This window comes from Hyla sarda, chromosome 3 (genome assembly GCF_029499605.1).
Source record: "Hyla sarda isolate aHylSar1 chromosome 3, aHylSar1.hap1, whole genome shotgun sequence".
Classification (NCBI taxonomy): Eukaryota; Metazoa; Chordata; class Amphibia; order Anura; family Hylidae; genus Hyla; species Hyla sarda.
In genome coordinates, this window is record NC_079191.1 from 106,858,882 (window position 1) to 106,881,284 (window position 22,403).

The 22,403-nt window shown below is 40.1% G+C and overlaps 1 protein-coding gene across 2 annotated transcripts in view; it reads right to left on the reverse strand.

Annotated features, from left to right (window-relative positions):
• Positions 1-3,044: 3,044 nt before the first annotated feature.
• Positions 3,045-22,403, reverse strand: part of PLOD2 (procollagen-lysine,2-oxoglutarate 5-dioxygenase 2) — a 115,207-nt gene continuing 95,848 nt past the window's right edge. Inside the window, exons 13-20 of one of the 2 annotated variants that reach the window (XM_056564822.1) lie at positions 21,003-21,144; positions 19,926-19,988; positions 17,603-17,716; positions 12,971-13,036; positions 11,442-11,546; positions 11,217-11,363; positions 5,155-5,280; positions 3,045-4,375 (exon numbers count right to left, since the gene is read on the reverse strand). In XM_056564822.1, the coding sequence (XP_056420797.1) occupies positions 4,220-4,375; positions 5,155-5,280; positions 11,217-11,363; positions 11,442-11,546; positions 12,971-13,036; positions 17,603-17,716; positions 19,926-19,988; positions 21,003-21,144 (919 nt within the window). In that variant the 3' untranslated portion in view covers positions 3,045-4,219. The remainder of the gene's footprint in view (positions 4,376-5,154; positions 5,281-11,216; positions 11,364-11,441; positions 11,547-12,970; positions 13,037-17,602; positions 17,717-19,925; positions 19,989-21,002; positions 21,145-22,403) is intronic. The other variant, XM_056564821.1, reaches the window with a different exon arrangement.

The following is a 22,403-nucleotide window of genomic DNA, read 5'->3' on the forward strand; positions in this document are numbered from 1 at the left end:
TGGTTTTAATTCGGGTCATTCTATGGATCAGTTCAGGAGCTGACTCAGGGCCCATTTTTGGATTATTATAAGAAATTAACAAAATCTTATTAAACATATGACCTTACTGGAGCAATGTCTTCCATGTAGCACTAGAGTAGAATGGAATGAAACACTTTTCTTAGAGTAACATACATTTAAATCAATACAATATCTTTATATATATAAATCACTAAACCTTGTAAACTTTAAAAAGGATTTCTTATTAGACATTTTTACCATATTAACCAAAGCAGGGAACTGCTAACAAAAAGTAGTTCCCACTCTTGTGGACAAAGCTCATCCATACATTAGGGTGCATTCACACCACATTTTGAATAAGCCGGACAATCTGCTCATTTTTGGACCATTTTAGTTTTGTTTCTGGACTGAAAACCATGGCAAACCAGGGATTGGGTCCAAAAATTCAAATGAATAAGGGGGCGGCACAGGTCCGGCATGGAAACGGCAGAGGCTGCTTTTTAAATTCTCCTGCAGGATCTGGCTGCCATATCCCCAAAACGTGATGTGAATGAGCCCTTCCATGGTCAACTGATAATTTAACAATACCAAATGTAACACTGGCTACAGCTTCCCCTGTTGGTATAAAAAAAACTATTACATCTCAGAATTATTATAATTTTTTTTAAGTGTACATGTACTTTTTTCATGTCTTCCTTTTTGAACATAACAGCTGAGACGTTTTCAACTGTTACTGTCATCTATCATTTAGGCCTTATAATATATTTAAAAAAATTCTAATTGAAAATAAAACATTTTAACCCCTTAAGGACTCAGCCCATTTTGGCCTTAAGGACTCAGACAATTTAATTTTTAAGTTTTAATTTTTTCCTCCTCGCCTTCTAAAAATCATAACTCTTTTATATTTTCATCCACAGACTAGTATGAGGGCTTGTTTTTTGCGCGACCAGTTGTCCTTTGTAATGACATCACTCATTATATCATAAAATGTATGGTGCAACCAAAAAACACTATTTTTGTGGGGAAATTAAAACGAAAAACGCAATTTTGCTAATTTTGGAAGGTTTTGTTTTCACGCCGTACAATTTATGGAAAAAATTACATGTGTTCTTTATTCTGAGGATCAATACGATTAAAATGATACCCATTATTATATACTTTTATATTATTGTTGCGCTTAAAAAAAATCACAAACTTTTTAACCAAATTAGTACATTTATAATCCCTTTATTTTGATGACCTCTAACTTTTTTATTTTTCCGTATAAGTGGCGGTATGGGGGCTCATTTTTTGCGCCATGATCTGTACTTTTTTTTGATACCACATTTGCATATAAAAAACTTTTAATACATTTTTTATAATTTTTTTTAATAAATTGTATTAAAAAAGTAGGAATTTTGGACTTTTTTATTTTTTTTTCGTTCACGCCGTTCACCGTACGGGATCATTAACATTTTATTTTAATAGTTCGGACATTTACGCACGCGGCGATACCAAATATGTCTATAAAAAATTTTTTTTACGCTTTTTGGGGGTAAAATAGGAAAAAACGGACGTTTTACTTTTTTATTGGGGGAGGGGATTTTTCACTTTTTTTTTACTTTTACTTTTACATTTTTTTTTACACTGGAATAGTCCCCATAGGGGACTATTCATAGCAATACCATGATTGCTAATACTGATCTGTTCTATGTATAGGACATAGAACAGATCAGTGTTTTCGGTCATCTTCTGCTCTGGTCTGCTCGATCACAGACCAGAGCAGGAGACGCCGGGAGCCGCACGGAGGAAGGAGAGGGGACCTCCGTGCGGTGTTATGAATGATCGGATCCCCGCAGCAGCGCTGCGGGCGATCCGATCGTTCATTTAAATCGCGAACTGCCGCAGATGCCGGGATCTGTATTGATCCCGGCACCTGAGGGTTTAATGGCGGACGCCCGCGAGATCGCGGGCGTCGGCCATTGCCGGCGGGTCCCTGGCTGCGATCAGCAGCCGGGATCAGCCGCGCATGACACGGGCATTGCTCCGATGCCCGCGGTTATGCTTAGGACGTAAATGTACGTCCTGGTGCGTTAAGTACCACCTCACCAGGACGTACATTTACGTCCTGCGTCCTTAAGGGGTTAAGCAAATGTTGCATTTTCATCTGCCATAGAGCTCAGTTGGATGGCTTCCATAAATACATTAAATCTAACAAAATATTGTCTTCGATGGTTTATCACTGAACTACCGTATATATTCGAGTATAAGCAGAGTTTTTCAACACGATTTTTCGTGCTGAAAACGCCCCCATCGGCTTATCCGCCTGTCAATCCCTTCATCAGTGGTCTTCAACCTGCGGACCTCCAGATGTTGCAAAACTACAACTCCCAGCATGCGGCTGTCCGGGCATTCTGGGAGTTGTAGTTTTAAAACATCTAAAGGGCCGCAGGTTGAAGACCACTGCGCGGACCTTCGTCATCATCCAGACCCCCCCCCCCCCCCCTTTAGTTTTTTACTCACCTCCCCTTGGTGGGAAGGAAGGGTGAGCTGGTCTGGGCCATCTATGCTGCAGGGACCGTCTGGTGGGGAGAGTTAGTCGTTCCGGGCTGTACATTTTTACCGGGAGGCCCTCTTCTCTGCTCGCTCCGGGCCGGCCTGGGACTAGTGACGTTGCCTTGACGACGACGCACAGGGACGTTCATGCGCATGAAACTCCCTGTGCTTCATCGTCAAGGCAACGTCACTAGTCCGGGGCCGGCCCGGAGCGAGCGGAGAAGAGGGCCTCCCGGTGAAAATGTAGAGCCCGGAATGACTAACCCTCCCCACCAGACGGTCCCTGCAGCATAGATGGCCCGGACCAGCTCACCCTTCCTTCCCACCGAGGGGAGGCGAGTAGAAAACTAAAGGGGGGGGGGGTCTGGATGATGACAAACGCCCACGCAGTGGTCTTCAGCCTGCAGACCTTCAGATGTTTCAAAACTGCAACTGCCAGCATGCTCGGACAGCCGATGGCTGTCCGGGCATGCTGGGAGTTGTAGTTTTGCAACATCTGGAGGTCCGCAGGTTGAAGACCACTGAGGGGATTGACAGGTGGTGATGATGAAGGGGGGGGTGATGATGACAGGGTGATGATGACGGGGGTGTTAATGACGGGGGTCTGGATGATGACAGGGCGGGGATGATGACAGGGGGGGATGATGACTGGGGGGGGGATGATGTGTTTCCCACCCTAGGCTTATAGTCAAGTCAATAACTTTTCCTGGGTTTTTGGGGTGAAAATAGGGGCCTCGGCTAATATTCGGGTCGGCTTATACTCTAGTATGTACCGTATGTTCTTCAGTTTACCTGAGGGAAAAAACAAAAACACCTGCTTCTCTGGATAAACTATGTTGTTATTATTATTTGTCATAATAAATATCTGCTTTGTCACCTTTAAGCTAATATATCTTTCTGTTACCTTTATTTGTGGACACAATTTAAATGGCCACTCATGTCTTTATATAACAAAATTAAACAATAACTACAGAGCAACATTTCTGCATAAATGTCTGCATTTGTGTGTGGTACTTTTCCATTGAAGTGAATAGAGCTGTGTTGTAATACCACACACAACCTGAGGACATGTGTGGCGCTCTTTCTGAAAGAAAGTTAACATGTTTTACCAATCCAGGATAGCCCTTTTAGTTGGGATGGTTATGGTTTTTAAATGATCAAGGAGTCATGCATCATATTAATGCTTTGTTCCATAATAATGTATTGATATAAACACAGGCATGTATTAAATTTATAGACTTTAAAAATATGGATCTGAAGTTAGCCGATCAAGGAGTGGTTATTTAGGTGGAACTTCCTTCCTGGTTTGTAAGCCTATATGTCTGCAAATTCAATAATTCAGTCAAATAATTTGCTATAAAATTAGCAAAATTAAGATGTGAGGTATCTTGTCACTGTTTGTACAAAGATATTAAAAATATGTTCATAATTGGTTGTCTCCACTGCTCGGAATGAAGGTCCACTTTATTTATGGACACTAGGGATCTGTAATGTGTGTTTACTCTATAATGAATGAAACATTGCAAATTTTGCTGGCACTTGGAAACCTTTTTTCCCCGTTTTCTAATTTTGTTAAAACAGTAGTAAAACCTCTGAAAAAAAAAAAAAACAAAAAAAAACTATAAATAAAAATATGTCATAAAAAGGTCAAGGGTTTGCCAGTAGGTCAAACAGTTGGATATATTTATGGATCAATAAAGGACACTGCAATATATCTGGTGCCATTGGTGACAGGAAGTCCTTCATGTAAGTGTGTGAGTCGACCTGGGTGCATAAAGCTCCAGCCTTTTCTTGGTGAATCGACAGAGCAGTTATACCTGGCAAATCTACATCCTCCACCCTGCAAAAAGATAGAAAGAAGCAGATCTTAAAGTATGAGTGAATAACTTATTTAAAGGGGTTCTCCGGGCCCGAGACATCTTATCCCCTATCCAAAGGATAGGAGATAAGATGTCTCACCGTGGGGGTCCCACCGCTGGGGACCCCCACAATCTTGTATTCACCACCCACCTGTCTGAGCTGCACGCTGCGGTGCCAGCTCACAAACAGACGGGTGGTGACCACGGGGCCGGAGTATCGTGATGTCACAACTCCACCCCCGTGTGAAGTCACCCCCTGCCCCCACAATGCAAGTCTATGGGAGCCTCCCATAGACTTGCAGAGCGGGGGCAGGGGGTGACATCACACAGGGGCGGAGTCGTGATGTCAAGATACTCCGGCCCCATGGTCGCCACCTGGCTAATTGTGAGCTGGCACTGCGGCGTGCAGATCAAACAGGTGTGTGGCAAATACAAGATTGCGGGGTCCCCAGCGGTGAGACATCTTATCCCCTATCCTTTGGATAGGGGATAAGATATCTCAGGGCCGGAGTACCCCTTTAAGCTCACATTTAATGCTGGCACATGGCTACAATCACAAGCTTATGACTGCATTAAGTTCTCCTATACACAACTTATAAAACAAGTCTTTAAAACGATTGCCGTTAATGTATATAAAATGTTCTAAAAAAGCAATAAAAGTTATTGGAACTGAAGCCTCTAAAGTAATCGGTAAACAATCAATTTGCTTAAAAATTTCTTAAAAATGTTCTTAACTTGTGTCTTCAATGTGCAAAATTACCTGAAAATCTGTATCCTTTTTGTTGAGTGCAATGTTGATGGTAAACGTTGAAGCATCATGGTGAGGTCTCAAGTACGACTGTCGTTCAGGAGTGTATTTTACAACAAAGTTAAGTAATGCATGTCCCTAAAAACAATGAACTGAAGTTAGCCACACCTGAAAGAAGTTATCTAGTTTAAAAAACACTGTCAAATGCATTGTCAGGGAATTCACAGATACCAGTTAAACCCTTAGGGACTCAGCACAGAAAAATGGAGCACACACCTGTAGGTCCTGCTGTGTTTGTTTATTAAATGTTCATATGTTGAGCAGAGACATCCCTTCACCCCGTGATCAGAGCAGAGCTGGAGTAGCAGGAGCTTGCACCCAGACTCAGTGCCAGCTCCTGCTACTCCAGCTCTGCTCGGACCACACAAAAAACACATAAAATAAAAAAAGTTATTAAAACCCCCCAAAAAAGCACCTGCCTGAACCCCCCCCCCCCCAAAAAAAAAAAAAAATGCTGATCACACAGGACAGGCCTGAAACTGGTGGCACAGACCAACTATAGGTGCAAAAAAAGAAAAAAAAATACATAAAAAAAGGCTATTTTTTACACACATAAAAATGTGCAAATGCACTTTTCTTGCGCAAATATACACCAACTCTGAGGACACGTACCAAAAGTGTTCTAAGGCATCTAAGAATTATATTAACTATTATGGGACAGTTAGGACTACTACTACCATCATGGACAGACTCTGCCCATGATTGGAGTTATAGTCCAGGGGCTGAGGTGCAGATCGCACAGGGTCATTCTCCAGAGACCCACTGCGATCCGCATTTATTAACTGTAAAAACCGGCGGCACATGCGGCTACACTGCGCTGTCTGCCGCCTCCTGTATACATACAGCTGTCACATTTCATAATCCCCGCTCAGGAGACGGGAGCTCTGATAGGTGAATAGCTATTCACCAATTAGAGCACGTCTCCTGAATTATGAGTTGTGTATACAGGAGTCAGTGGGCAGCGCAGTGTAGCCGCATGTTCCGCTGGCTTTTACAGTTAATAAATGCAGATCGTCTCTGCGAGTCTCTGGAGAATTACCTCCTGCGATCTGCACCTCAGCCCCTGGACTATAACTCCCATCATGGGCAGAGGTCTGTCCCATGATGGGAGTAGTTGTAGTACCACAGCGCTGAGGGACGGCACTTGCACATCCCCTGGCTGCGGGACTTTTAGGACTACTACTCCCATCATGGACAGACTTCGTCCATGATGGGAGTTATAGTCCAGAGGCTGAGGTGCAGATTGCAGCTGGTCATTCTCCAGAGACCAGCTGCGATCCACATTTATTAAGTTAACAAGCAGACGGCACATGCGGCTACACTGCGCTGCCCGTCGGCTCCAGGCTCCTGTATACATCTCCCATAATTCATAATCACCGTCGCCGGGAGCTCTGTTGGTGAACAGCTATTCACCAATCATAGCTCCTGCCTCCCGGCGGTGGCGATTATGAATTATGAGAGATGTATACAGGACACGCTGCGATCCGCATGTATTAACTGTAAAAGCCATCGGCACATGCAGCTATACTGCATTATTCGCTGGCTCCAGGCTCCTGTATACATCTCTCACAATTCATAATCGCCGCCTCTGGGAGACCGGAGCTCTGATTGGTGAAAAGCTATTCACCAATCAGAGCTCCTGTCTCCCGGCAGCGGTGATTATGAATTATGACAGTGAATACAGCAGCCTGGAGCCGGCGGGCAGCGCAGTGTAGCTGCATGTACCGACGGCTTTTACAGTTAATACAGGCGGATCGCAGCGGGTCTCTGGAGAATGACCTGCTGCAATCTGTACCTCAGTCCCTGTACCATAACTCCCATCAAAGACGGAGTCTGTCCATGATGGAAGTAGTAGTACTAAAAGTCCCACAGCCGGGGGATGTGCAAATGCCATCCTTCAGTGCTGCGGTACTACAACTTCTCCCATCATGGGACTGACTTCTCATGATGGGAGTTATAGTCCAGGGGCTGAGGTGCAGATCATACCGGGTCATTCTCCAGAGACTCGCTGCGATCCGCATTTATTACCTGTAAAAGCTGGCGAAACATGCGGCTACACTGCGCTGCTCGCCGGCTCCTGTATACACTGCTCATAATTCATAATCCCCGCCGCCGGAAGACAGGAGCTCTGATTGGTGAATAGCTATTCACCATTCAGAGCTCCCATCCCCCGGGCGGGGATTATGAAATATGACAGCTGTATACAGGAGCGCAGTGTACGACGGGGAGCGCAGTGTAGCAGCATGTGCCACCGGCTTTTACAGTTAATAAATGCAGATCGCAGCAGGTCCCTGAAGAATGACCCTATGCGTTCTGCCCCTCAGCCCCTGGAATATAACTCCCATCATGGACGGAGTCTGTCCATGATGGGAGTAGTAGTCCTAAAAGTCCCGCAGCTGGGGGATGTCCAAGTGCCCTCTCTCAGGGCTGCGATACTACAACTACTCCAATCATGGGACAGACTCTGTCCCATGATGGGAGTAGTAGTCTAAGGGCAGAGGGACAAATTAAGCTACACAGTCCAGGCCTGACTCTGTTCTCCTTATGTGTTTTGCATAATGGGAACAGAGCCTTTCTGGCAGTGTGTTCCCAGACTCCAGCTGTTGCTTAACTACAGCCCCCATATTTCTTGTTTTTCTTTTCTCATTTCAGATACCTGAATGCAGAGGACTACGTCAGATTCAGTGGACTGCTACAATGACCATTTTTTTTTTTTTTTTATTTCAATAAAATGGTTAACGAGGGCTGTGGGGAAGTGTTTTTTTTAATATATTTTTTTCAATATGTTGTGTTTTTATAATTGAATTTTCAGGCTTAGTAGTGGAAGCCATGTTATAGACAGAATCCACTACTATGCCAGTGCTTAGCGTTAGCCCCAAAATCAGCTAATGCTAACCTCTAATTATTACCCCGGTACCCACCGCCACAGAGGTTTCGGCAACAGCCGGTACCAACAGGCCCGGAGCATCAAAAATGTCTCTCCTGGGCCTAGGCTGGGGAGGGCCAGTAACAATGGTCCTTGCCCACCCTGGTAACGTCAGGCTGTTGCTGCTTGGTTGGTATCTGGCTGATATTTTAAATAAATAAATAAAAACGTGTGTGGATCCCCCATTTTATCATTATCGGCTAGATACCAACCAAGCAGCAACAGCCTGACGTTACCAGGGTGGGCGAGGACCATTGTTACTGGCCCTCCCCAGCCTAAATAACACCAGCCTGTTACCGCCATTTTTGACACTCTGGGCCTGTTTGTACCTGGGTAATAATTAGGGGTTAGTGCTAACTGATTTTGGGGCTAATGCTAAGCCCCGGCTTAGTAATGGATTCTGTCTACAAGACGGATTTCACTACTAAGCCTGAAAATTCAATTATAAAAAACACAACACATTGAAAAAAATTTTTTATTTTAAAAATAAAAACTCCCCCACAGCCCTCATTAACGCTTTTATTGACATTTAAAAAAACGCTGTTCATCATCGCAATCCGCCGAATCTGATGTAGTCCTCTGCATTCACTTATCTAAAATGAGAGGAAAACAAAAACAATAAAACTACAACCATTTCTTTGATTTCTACACTATCAAAAAGCCGGTGTGTAATTTTTGATGTAAACTGGACTCTCACCCCTTTGTAAATATGATGTAAAGTAGACAATATATGTGGACACGCCCACTTTTACAAAACTGACGTGAACAGTGTAAACCGCAGCACAAAGCTCTTTGAAAATGTGGTCGATATTTTTCGCCCCAAAATTCTTTGAGAATCTCCCCTTCTGTGTACTTTATAAAGATTTATGATTTTACTATTGTGCAGAGTTTTGTTCGCCGCACACTGCTGCTCCAGCACTTCTAGCTATTTGAGCAGTGTACAGCGGGAAAATGCCACAGCTCTGTGAAGTGTGAGGTAGAGAAGGAGTGCACGGTAGAGCGAGGAGGGTGTTTCTATATTTGCACAAAATGTATCAAAGGAGTACACAACTTTAGTAAATCTTGAGCAAGAGTGTAAATTAAACAGTGTAAAGGGGCAGATCTGTGTCTACAATAGACACCTAATGATAAATGTCCCCCAATAAATACACATACGCTTAATAAAAAAACATCCACACCAAAAATAAAAAAAATATACACACAAATTTATTTGCAGGGGGAGATACTTTGAGTTTGGTTCCCATAGAGCTCTTTTTTTTACCATAAAAACTATCAATTTAAAATTTTTGTTATGCACAAGTCCCTTAAAAGGCCCCACTAGTTTGTTTAGAAGAACTGAAGTTGACCTTGAACTGCAATGTTTCAACCATACAAATATTGTATAGTAAATGTCAAGTATTTGGCAACTTAACAAATCAGCTATTAGCAGATGGAGTGGTGGATTTATTTATTTTTTTACTATAGTTTTAAAATAAAAAATATTTATATAATCTGTATGTTCTTATGGAGCTACAGGCAACATAAAATTAAGGCTGGATTCACATATATCAGTTGTCCGGCATAGTTTCTCTCCAGCGTGCATGATAGGGAAACTGATGCTAGAACTGATCCCATTCATTTGAATGGGACAGTTCACAATCACCCAGTGTCTCAATTTTGATGCCAGACGGTTGGACAGGCAAAGGACAGAGGAGCGCAGCTTGCTGCATTCGCCTGTCTGGCATCCAGAAACAGTGGATGCAGGTTGCCATAGAACTGATGACAACTGATGAACATTGTCATCAGTTATGGCATCAGGTGCGTCAAGATCTAGGCTGAGGTTACCTATGCCGGACATAAGTGAATATCCACAAGTCCACAATAATAAAAAAAGCAGCACTGTCCACCAGACTGTTAGGCTGGGTTCACATATGTCCGGCATCCGGCAACTGTCGTAACTGATGCATCAGTTGTGTAGTATCCGGCATCCACAGATGATTGTGAACTCTACTATTTAAATGAATGAGATCTGTTCTAGCATCAGTTTCTGGGGGGAAACACTGCCGGACAACTGATATATGTGAGGGGGGCGGAGGGGCTAAACTTCAGACATGTCATAGTGAAATATCAAAGCGATTACTAAAATGAAGGGGTAAAAAGAGACAGCTGCACAACCTGTGCCCCTTCATCTTTACTCTGCACAGATAATAGGAATTGCTGGACATTACATAGACTGCCATTGAAATTCTGTGCTGTGCAAAAAACTCAAACTGAGTGGGGCACTTTGCATTACACTATGGCCACTTCATTTTTGTGATAAAATTGACCCCCACAAATCAGTAAGTTAAGGTAATGATCTTATACAGATAAACACAGCACCTGCCACCATGAGCACAGCAGTGGGTGTGACATCATGGTATCAGAGCATGGCAGCGTTCTACGGCCCTTCCACTCCACTCATTCAGTGCCAGGCGTGTGAGATCCAGGCAAGTGCAAATAGGTGGCATTTCATTCACTGTACTATGCACTTTTCTGCTTACTACATTCACTGGGAAGGGTGCTCCCACACCAGGCCAGTGTAACATAGAATTCTATGAGTAAAGGAGAGGCTAAAGGGGAGCCAAATAACTATGTATACATATATCAGGGAGCAGTGCAGAGATTTCTCCCATGACCTATTTATACCCAGGATTGTATCTGTAACAGGGGTATCCTCCTCTATGTCTAGAATAAGGAAGGTTTCTACACCAGCACAGATGGAGGTTCTTTACTGTAAGAGCAGTGATTTATTCTGTTTGCCATATTTGAAGTCGAGAAGTAAGCGCCCCAGTATGGGGAAGATTCATGAGGGTTTTTGCCTTCTTCTGGATCAACGCAGTAGGACACAGTAATGATATAGATTGAACTTTATGAACTTGATGGTCTTTTTTCAACCTTATGAACTATGTAACTATGCAAATACTCATTTAGTGATCCATAGACAACAATGAATATAGGAAAACATCAACTACATATACAGTAAATATAAAAAATGCCACCAAAAGAAAAAAAAAAATGACAGTTAAAAAGTTTAGTGAAGCTTGCTAAAAAAATTTTTTTAACTTCTTACTTTTGTGTAATAGCCAGCAAAGACTTTCAGTGTTATTGGAGCAATAAATTCTCTAATGAAGTGAAGCCATTCCTTGTCCATCCCAATCTGGCTCATGTGAATATCGTCTGTGGGAACATTTTCATACCCGCCAGCAATACGTGTATCCTAATTAAAAATAGGGAAAAATTAGACTGTGTACAAACCTATGTATAATAGACAATGGCAGAAAGCAAAATATATTACAGAATGTTTGGATCCAGACCACTCTCCATTGTGCTCCATTTCTTGGACAATTTCATCACAAGCCTCCTCTGAAAAAACTGGGAACCAAAAGACATCTGGGCAAGGCTGTAAGAGACAAAGTAAATATAGTTCAATTGAAACAATTTTACACCAGGTAATATGGTGAATTTATTTTGTGGAATGTTTTTTAAAGATGAACTGTCAGCAGGTTTTTAACGTATAAAGTAAAGACATGGCTGTATAGTGATTTTGACTCCAAATACGTACATACCTTATATTAGTTAATTGACCGTTTCTGCACTAAGGTATCAGAGTTTAAAAATGTTATGCAAATTTGGCTTTGGAATCCACTGGACCTTCCCCAGCACAGTTTATCCTTTTCACCAGTTCGTCACTCCCCTCCCAGTTGGCAACCTCCTCTACCCCCTAAATAACAGCCTCTAGCCTGTAATCTCCACCTTTCCATTGCAATTTAGCAGCTGAGTGTAACACCCAGTGAGCTTTAAAGCCTAATTTGCATATATTCTTAAACGTCAGTGCTAGAAGGCTCAATTGACTGATTACAGAAAATTACGCCTGCTGTATTATTCCCTGTCTGCTTCTCTGCCTGTGGCACTGTTCAGCACAAGACAGCATGCAGTAAACACACCCCATTCTCCTTAGATATCCCAATAAAGATATATGTATATGTGTATGATAGGAAGATGGGGATGTAAGCCAAAGGGGCTGGTTAGAGGTGGTGACATTACTCAGGGGTGGGGCTAATGCTCAGAGACAAATCCAGCCACATCTCCTAAAAAATAGCAGACGATCGTGCTTTGCCAATATTTGAGACAATATCAAAATAAAAATGAAAGAACTGCTCAACCTCTTGTCAGGGTATTTCATGCTAAGCTAAGAGAGGTATACAGCTCACCAAAGGGCACCTCCATATAACAAAAGAAGGAAAGATTTTTGTATTAAATAACACATTTTATTCTGAACTTTCAAGAGCTTGACTTCTTTTTCTACTATTGGTATTTCATGCTAGTTCGATTTAAATACCTTTTAGAGTTTAAAGAGTTTTCCAATTTATTGATTGATATAGCACAGACACATTTACTTGCTGAAGTGAAAATGCTGATGTCATAATAATGCTTGTAAGCCGGATCAGGAGATGTCTTGACACAGATAGAACACAGGTTTGTTTGTCAGCACAATTCTTTGCAAAGGCTTTATAGACTACAATTTTAGATTCAATCAAGATACAAGTAATCCAGACTAAATCATGCAATAACAAATTCAGCTCTGCTACATTTTCTAATTGTGAATGATAAAACAGAATGAGTACATCAAATCATGTTGGCAGTAGTTCTGAATTCCTAATAAGTACTGTAAATGTTTAGTATAAGGGTAATACAGTACTATAAATCTCTGCATTACACATTGCCACATTGCAGTAATCAATATTTATAAACACGTGTCTAAACGGATTTATCATCATGTATACAATTGTAAGAAAGCAATTTCTAGTGCAAAAATCAACTTACCTGCTCAACAATGTTATCCGTAAAGATCTTGGAGTAATTGGCATCAATATACTTAAGCTTCCAGTCCTAAAACATAGATGGAGACAGTAAGACAAATGCAAAAAAAAAAAAATAACTTCTGGTATGACACTATCTCATACAAATTATGTAAAATATACACTGATTGGTCAAAATATTAAATCTGACCTATCAAGGCATGGACTACACAAACTTAACGCCCGGGACCAAAATGGTTAGGGCCCAGAGTGTCATACTGCCCCTCAGCCAATTACTGGCGAGGTGGGACTGTGTGACACTCATGGCCCTGATGTCCCTTTGGGTCCAGGCGTCACAATTTTTGAGCGGAAGAGGAGCGCAGACGGGGACCGGAGAGGGTAACCAGAGTTTTTGAGAATACCCTCCAGATGCTAATTTGTATTAAGATCTGGATAATTTAGATACAAATGATAAAGTTTAGGTTGTTGCACTGGCCTTAAAGGGGTATTCCAGGAAAAAACTTTTTTTTTTTTATATCAACTGGCTCCAGAAAGTTTAACAGATTTGTAAATTACTTCTATTAAAAAATCTTAATCCGTCCAATAATTATCAGCTGCTGAAGTTGAGTTCTTTTCTGTCTCAACAGTACTCTCTGCTGAGGTTTGGTATGGGGATTTGCTTCTACTCTGGACAGTTCCCGAGACAGGTGTCATCAGAGAGAACTTGGACAGAAAAGAACAACTCAACTTCAGCAGCTCATAAGTACTGAAAGGATTAATATTTTTTTTAAAAGAGGCCTCTGCAGTATCGGAATACTATTTCACCTAGAGACCTACATGAGGGTTAAATTCATTGGAGTATATTCCTTGATACTCAGTCAAATAGTGAGATTCAAATATGTGGAAAGTATATTTAGATTTTTTTTGCCCATGTTCACACAGAAAGGTGCGTTTTCATGTATGGCTGTACGGCATTTGTTTCCCTGGGTCTGATGGTTTGTTACCGCCCATGTTTTGTTTAATCACTAGTAGAATGGGTGCCTGCGCGTTGTCGATCTCGGCAGCTATCTGAGCTGACACAAGATCAAGACGCGCAGACACCAGGCATCCTCTGTTACGCCCCAGGTGATGTATCACATGACTGTCGTTGCCTCTTAGCATTCACTTGTTACCAGGTTATGGATCATGTGCTTTAACACATGATACAGTGTTTACTCAATGAATTTAGCGCATGCACAGTTTAATTAGACCCATGCTAACGGTGCCATCTTGACACACTGAACGGAGTGAGTGTATGTCCCTCTCATTTATTATATTTATTGTTTACATATGGCATGTCTTGTATACTAATGATTAATTGAAGAATGTATTTCAAGTATTCTTATGCATTTGTATGAGGTTTTTATGAGTTTCTGATATAAATATATTCTTTATATTTCACACAATTTACTGCTGGTATAGCTTTGCACAAATTTGTACTTTTCACTATGACTTTTGTATTTTTGATATTAGTCTCTCACATGTGCACTTGATTGATGTAATCACTTGTCTGGACATAAAAAGCCCCATAATGCAGAGAATCACTCTGCTTGAAAAAGATTCTATGATGAATTGGAAAGTTGTTGCTGAAATGGGCTGAATAAATTCACTTGTCATTTCACTACTTCCGGAATGCTGCGTTGCTATACACACACATATATATATATATATATATATATATATATATATATATATATATATATATATACACACACACACACACACACACACACACACACACACACACACACACACACACAGTGGGGATCAAAAGTTTGGGCACCCTAGGTAAAAATTTGTACTAATGTGCATAAAGAAGCCAAGGAAAGATGGAAAAATCTCCAAAAGGCATCAAATTACAGATTAGACATTCTTATAATATGTCAACAAGAGTTAGATTTTATTTCCATCATTTACTCTTTCAAAATAACAGAAAACAAAAAATGACATCTGGAAAAGTTTGGGCACCCTGCAGAGCTAATATCTTGTACTGCCCCCTTTGGCAAGTATCACAGCTTGTAAACGCTTTTTGTAGCCAGCCACGAGTCGTTCAATTCTTTTTTGAGGTATCTTTGCCCATTCTTCCTTACAAAAGTCTTCCAGTTCTTTGAGATTTCTGGGCTGTCTGTCACGCACTGCTCTTTTAAGGTCTATCCATGGATTTTCAATTATGTTGAGTTCAGGAGATTGTGAAGGCCATCGCAAAACCTTCAGTTTACGCCTCTTGATGTAATCCCCTGTGGATTTCGAGGTGTGTTTAGGATCATTATCCATTTGTAGAAGCCACCCTCTCTTTAACTTCAGCTTTTTCACAGATGGCATCAAATTTGCTGACATTTTATTGAATCCATTTTTCCTTCTATTCGTGAGATGTTCCCTGGCTGCAATACAACCCCAAAACATGATTGATCCACCCCCATGCTTAACAGTTGGACAGAGGTTCTTTTCATAAAATTCTGTTCCCCTTCTTCTCCAAACATACCTTTGCTCATTCCGGCCAAAAAGTTCAATTTTAACCTCATCGGTCCACAGAACATGTTTCTAAAATGCATCAGGCTTGTCTATATGTTCATTTGCAAAGCTCAAACGCTGACTTTTGTGGTGAGGACGTATAAGAGGTTTTCTTCTGATGACTCTTCCATGAAGACCATATTTGTACAAGTATCTCTTTATAGTGGAATAGTGTACCACAACTCCAGTGTCTGCCAGATCTTTCTGGAGGGATTGTGTAGTCAAATGTGGGTTTTGAATTGTTTTTCTCACAATCCTGCGAGCTGTTCTGTCTGATATTTTTCTTGGTCTTCCAAATCTTGCTTTAACTTCCACTGTTCCTGATGACTGCCATTTCTTAATTACACTCCAAACAGAGGATATTGACATCTGAAAATTATTTGCTTTCTTATAGCCTTCTCCAGCTTTGTGCGAGTTAACTATTTTCAGTTTCAGATTTCTAGACAACTGCTTAGAAGAACCCATGGTGCTGATTGTTGGGGCAAGGTCAGATGAGTTTGGGCATTTAAAACCTTTGAGATAATCATCTAATCATCATCTGGGAAGACGAGATGATGACAAAGAACAATCCATGACACTGGCAGGTCTTAGCTTTGCAAAGGGGGCAGTGCATTCTATAAATTCTGCAGGGTGCCCAAACTTTTGCAGACGCCATTTTTTTCTTTTCTTTTATTTTGAAAGTGTGAATGATGGAAATAAAATCTAACTTTTGTTGACATATTATAAGAATGTTTAATCTGTAATTTGATGCCTTTTTGAGATTTTTCCATACTTCCTTGTCTTTATGCACATTAATACTAATTTTTACCTGGGGTGCCCAAATGTTTGATCCCCACTGTGTGTATGTATGTATATATGTGGGTGTATATATTTATTTTTTAAATGGAAAAAGGAAGATGATTCAAACTTATCAGCGAAGGTGTTAAATCAAATTTATTTAATTTTTTTTAACTTTTTTAGTCCTTATAGGAGAAAATTATTAGATTGCATACACTGTTCAATGCTTTGCCATAGCAAAGCATTGATCAGTGTTATTGGTACTCCATTGCTACAGCCTGCTGAGGCTGACTGGAGCCTTGGAGAATTTATCAGATGGCAAGGAGGCAGGTAAGGGCCCTCCCACCGTCCTCTCAGCTGATCGGGACAATTATCCCGATCAGCTCCACTGAGCTGCCTGGAGTGTATTTTCTGCATTTTAGACACCGCAATCAACTTTGATTGCGACGTCTAAAGGGTTAATGCCAATGTGAGGTACAGACTTGCATCCTATGCAAGTTTAAGTCCGCTCCTCCCCTCAGCTGTCCGGAGATTTCTGAACATAAAGTGAGGGGAGGGGGAAGGCAGAGATGTGCAGGATGCAACTCTGCACCTCCCTCAGGATCTACGCCCAGGGGGACTGTAAAAATCTACTTGTGGTTGGGTCACTTACAGAGCCATTGTGAAAATGTACATCCAGAGGGCTGTGTGAGCAGGTCTGCGCTCCTCGCTTAGGAGGAGAGGGATTCTCACAGTCCTCTGGAAGTAGATTTTCACAGCTGTCAGGGGCGAAGAGGGAACTGTGTACAGGGCTGAGGGAGGTGCAGAACTGTGTCCTGCACAGCTCTGCCTTCCCCAGTTGAGGGGAGGGGCCGACACAAAATTGCATGGGGCGCAGTTCTGCACCTCACACCAGGCATTGTCCCAATTGCAGGTGTCCTACATTAGACGCGGGTCCTGGCTGCTGATAGCAGCCGGGACCAAAAGGATATGAAGCGAGCTCAGCTCCTGAGAATGCTTCATAGACTTGCTGCACTATATATATATATATATATATAAACACACACGGCACAGGTCGTTAAGGGGTGAAGTGTGTAGTAGGTGTCAAAGTAACATCTACATTTATGCAAACATCCAATCACTTAAGTTTCCGAGATATTATATATATATATATATATATATATATATATATATATATATATGTGTGTGTGTGTGTATGTGTGTAACAGAGCTAAAAGTTAGCACATAAAATAAAATGTTAAAGTAGGTAAAATTTTATAGTTTAAAATTTCAAAACAACATTTTAAACATTGCTTAATAAGCATGAATTGAATATATTTAAAATACATACCACAGGATTTTCAAATATTTGCCAGAGGTCATTGTTGAGGTGACTTATATTATAATTTGCAGTGGAAATTAGTCTTCCAAATTCATGTCGGTTGGTAATGTACATGAAAACACCCTAGGGCGATTAAATACAAAATATATATTAGGATACATGTCAGTTCAACAGGAACATGCAGATTGAGCTTTGGTGAAAGGATCGTTTTGGAGGAGATTATGGAATCTGTGGCAATTTCCTTATGAGAAAAGGAATCATCATTATGTAATCGGATACAGAGAAAATGTGCGCAATGATGAATGGGCTCTATTTAAATCAACCATTTACCAATAATCCAACTGATTAAAGCCTGTAAGCAGAGGGGGGAAATGTTACCAATTGCTTTGACCTGGATATTCTAACTCTGATGTTCTCAGCGGAGGGTTCTAAGTATTTTGTTCAGTAAATAACTTGCTAATGTAATAGAGGTTAATTTGGAAGTAAAGTTAATAATGTCTGTTAGGAGCCAAATAATGGTTATTTAAAACTGTATATAAAAAACATTAAGCAAGAAAAGGATTTAAAAAAAAGAAAAAAAAAAAAAAAGGTTTAGCTCATTTTTTACCCCAGACCAAAAATGTATTTTTGAAAATTTTATATATTTTTCTCATTTATTTTAGTTCATAATTCTTATTTACAATCTGGGAAAAAAATGAGTAAAGTAAAAGTATTAACCATGAGGAATGGAAAGTGTTTGGATTCTACCAGAAAGCCCATACAAAATCTTCAATGTTGAACAGATAACCATGCTTTCCCTTTACATTGAACATATGAGAGTTTTATGGCCAATGTAAATTATCCATTTACTTAAATTTCAAAGTAAATGTTGAGGGAGAATGCATAAGGAAAATTACATTGTTGGCAAAGTTTTAGTCTGGCATGATATTTCCTTGTATGCTGGCATATGCGCTTCCCACATCCTAAGTATTTATAATAACTAAAGGCTTCAGTTCCCCTAAATTGCAATGTAAACATATAATTCCTTTTTTATGAACTGGAAACCTAAAACAATGGACCCACAGAACTAGACACGGCTATATATTGTGTTGTTTGTTGCTGTCTGATTTGTATTTGATATAGTCACAAGGATAGAGTTGTGCAGAATATCATTACATATAGTACTTGACCCAAAAAAAAATTCTTTATACCGTAACGTATATATTTTTTTACTTATTTTTTTTCTAACAGCATTCTGAGGCTCCTATGTAGTTGTTGACTAAAGGTAGAAGTGCTCAAAGTTTCAAAGTGCCCACAGCCAAACAGTGTTCAGTGAATACAAGTGAAAAATAGAAAATAAAATAAATGGTGACCACCCAAACCAAAATGATCATGGCTTAAGCAGTTGGGAAGGGTCCCATGAACATTACGGACTTGAAGAAGAATTTACCCTTATTCAAGGAATGCCCTGATCTTTTGCAGTCAAATGGATTTTCTTGTTATGCTTTTTTAAGGCTATTGCCCAAAGAGTAGACAGCTACTGTTCCCTTTCTGCGCATAATGCATAAAGCATTTGCCTTATGAAAAATACTTTCAGAGATCCTTCTTTATTGCATTTTCATCATCCAGAAGTATTTTACTATTAATGAAGAACAATATTAAGATACTTTCCATAAGAAAGAACAATCAGGATTGTTCACCAATGCTTTTATGTGTCACCTGGATCGTCAACAAAGTACACTAAACAGGAGCGGGACAGACAAGGAGAAAGCACCCCTGCCTGTTCGTTTGTCTGTCCTACTCCTGTTATGTGTCACCTGGATTGTCAATAAAGTACACTAAACAGCGTTATTGAGTGCCCTGATCATTCTGTCTTCTGGACAGTATTTGTGGATGATTCTCACTCTGTTTGGTCAATGGAGCACCCTAGGCTGCAGTGATATAGAATCCAGGATCTGCAGTAGTTGTGTTGGGCATCAGGCACTCATAAGTCACACTGGATAGCAGTGCCGAGTGTGTTCTGTTTGGACATTGAACAATATTAAGATATTGCACAAAAAAATTATCATAAGTGGGGTGTGCCATCATGTTCAGGTTATGTTCCCACTAAGCATGGGCAATTTTTTGAGCCATTCATTTTATTAGCCATAAACAAAAAAATCAATGGGGATATATATGCAAAAAAAGGTTGAAAATTAGGCTAAAAACATGGACCAAAATACTGAGTAAAAACACAGCCTTACATTTGTAGAAAATAGAATATGTAGAAAAACAAGTATTTTTTATCTGTTTGAGAAAGATAGAGAGATCTAGTCTTCGAAGAAAAGAAAAAAGTATGTAATTTAAAAAAAACCTTTGGGGGTCTGAACATATGGAACGTTTCCGAAGATGGGGAGTTTCTCTCTCTTTGTAAACTCTAAAATGAAGAAGCATCAAGTAAGTTGACTTGTTTATCCTCTTTATATTTTGCTTAGATTGACTGTGGAGACATGAAAACATAGATTAAAAAATAACAGTTGATAATGAAGGTTGAAGGGCTGGATGGACTGGTTGGACACCATGCAGCATAAAGCAAAGCTTATGTCTGACATATAACATGGCTCGCCATGCCTGCTGACCAGCTGCTGAGGCCAATTTTTTCTTGGGAAAAAATGAATGCATTCCAGACAGAAGAGACAAAAAATTTCTGTGTGACCACGGGCTTTGCATAGTATATCCAAGCGATTAGCAATAGGAGTAAAGATGGATGCAAAGAGTTAATAGAAATATAGAGTTATGCGCAGACAATTAGGAACCACATAAATTATTTAAAGAGTTGAATACTTGCCAACTTTTGCTGGATATTTCAATAATGTATTGTAAAAGTTCTGTAGAAGTTAGGGACTCAACAATAAATTGCTTCTCTTTAGTAGACAACAAGTTCAAAATGGCTTGTAAAATATATCAAGCACATTGTTATTATTCTGGCAACTTTATGGACCAAACTTTTAAAAATAAATGTTCCATAAACCTGAATATACACTACAATGTATTTGTTTTTATAAATATACCATATACATTTCACTTTAAAAACCGCACTATTTTAGAGCTGTTTAAGTGGCTACATAAGCATGTTACCGTTTTCCTAGCCGGCATAATGTTTAGGAAGGAAGCATACAGCTGTTTTATGTTAAATGTATACATTATCTTGTCTGTTATGTTATTCAGCTTTCTGTGCAGTTTACTCAAGAGACTAATTTGCTGTTCATATGAAGAATGTGTATACAATTTCCGAGTAGCCAGTTATGCAGGTGCAAACCACAGATGTCTGTGAAAAATTCTGAGGGTTTGTAAAAATTGGCTAGTACTGGAGAACAGTGGTTATGGTGAAGGATGGAAAACAAAAATACATAATGAAGTAAATAGTATAGCAAACCTGGTTCAACCTTACCATTTCCCGAGCATTTTTACATAATGCCATATCAGGATCCAATCTATCCAAGATGAAATTGTTTCTCTCCTTTAACTCAGAACGAAGAGTTTGTCCTTTAACCAGATACACATTGGCCATATATGGAATGTTCCATACACCACTACAAATAAAGAATATGAAGATAATACTTATTAGATTAAACATTTAATTCAGTTTAATACTATACTATTTTATTTTGGATATGATAAAACAAATGACATAGAATAATATACAATGTGCTACTTTGTCTAAAGGATTGTCTAATGAAGACCATTTATATGCTCTGTAAGGCTATATACACTGAAAAGGGGAGGGCTTATCAGAAAATGAGAATGGGCAGGAAGTCTGCCATAAATATGCCAAAATTTTGTTGGCCTAAAGCAAGCAAAAAAAAAAAAGAAAAGTTAGTCTAAACTGACATAGTAACTTATCTGCAAACATGCACCAGATTTATCAATTAGCCACAGCCACTTTGATAAATTTGGAGCACTTTAACCCCTTAACGACGGAGGACGTAAATGTACATCCTGGTGAGGTGGTACTTTACGCACCAGGACGTACATTTACGTCCTAAGCATAACCGCGAGTATCGGAGCGATGCCCGGACATGCGCGGCAGGTCCCACCATTAACCCCTCAGATGCCTTGATCAATACAGATCATGGCATCTGCAGCATCGCGGTCACTAAAATGGATTATCGGATCGCCCGCAGCGCTGCCGCGGCGATTCCATCATCCAGCACGGCAGACGGAGGTCCCCTCACCTGGCTCCGCTGCCTTCCTGGCGTCTTCTGCTCTGATCTGCCTTCCCGCAGACAGAGCAAAAGATGACCGATAATGCTGATCAGTGCTGTGTCCTATACATAGCACTGAACAGTATTAGCAATCAAGTGAATGCTATAAATAGCCCCCTATGGGGACTATTAAAGTGTAAAAAAAAAAAAGTTAAATTGTGAAAAAAAACCTCCCCCAATAAAAATATAAATTGTCCCATTTTCCCTATTTCATTTTATATACATTTTATATACATATTTGGTATCACCGCGTGCGTAAATATCTGAACTATTAAAATAAAATGTTAATGATACCGTACGGTGAACGGCATGAACGTAAAAATAAAAAAAATCCAAAATAGATGCTTTTTTATAACATTTTATTCCCCCAAAATTAATAAAAAATGGATTAAAAGTTTTATACAAGCAAATATGGTATCAATAAAAAGTACAGATCATAGCGTAAAAAATGAACCCTCATATCGCCGCTTATACGGAAAAATTTTAATTAAAAAGATCTTCAAAATAGGGGGATTTTAAACGTACTAATTTGGTTAAAAAGTTTGCGATTTTTTTTAAGCGCAACAGTAATAGAAAAGTATGTTATC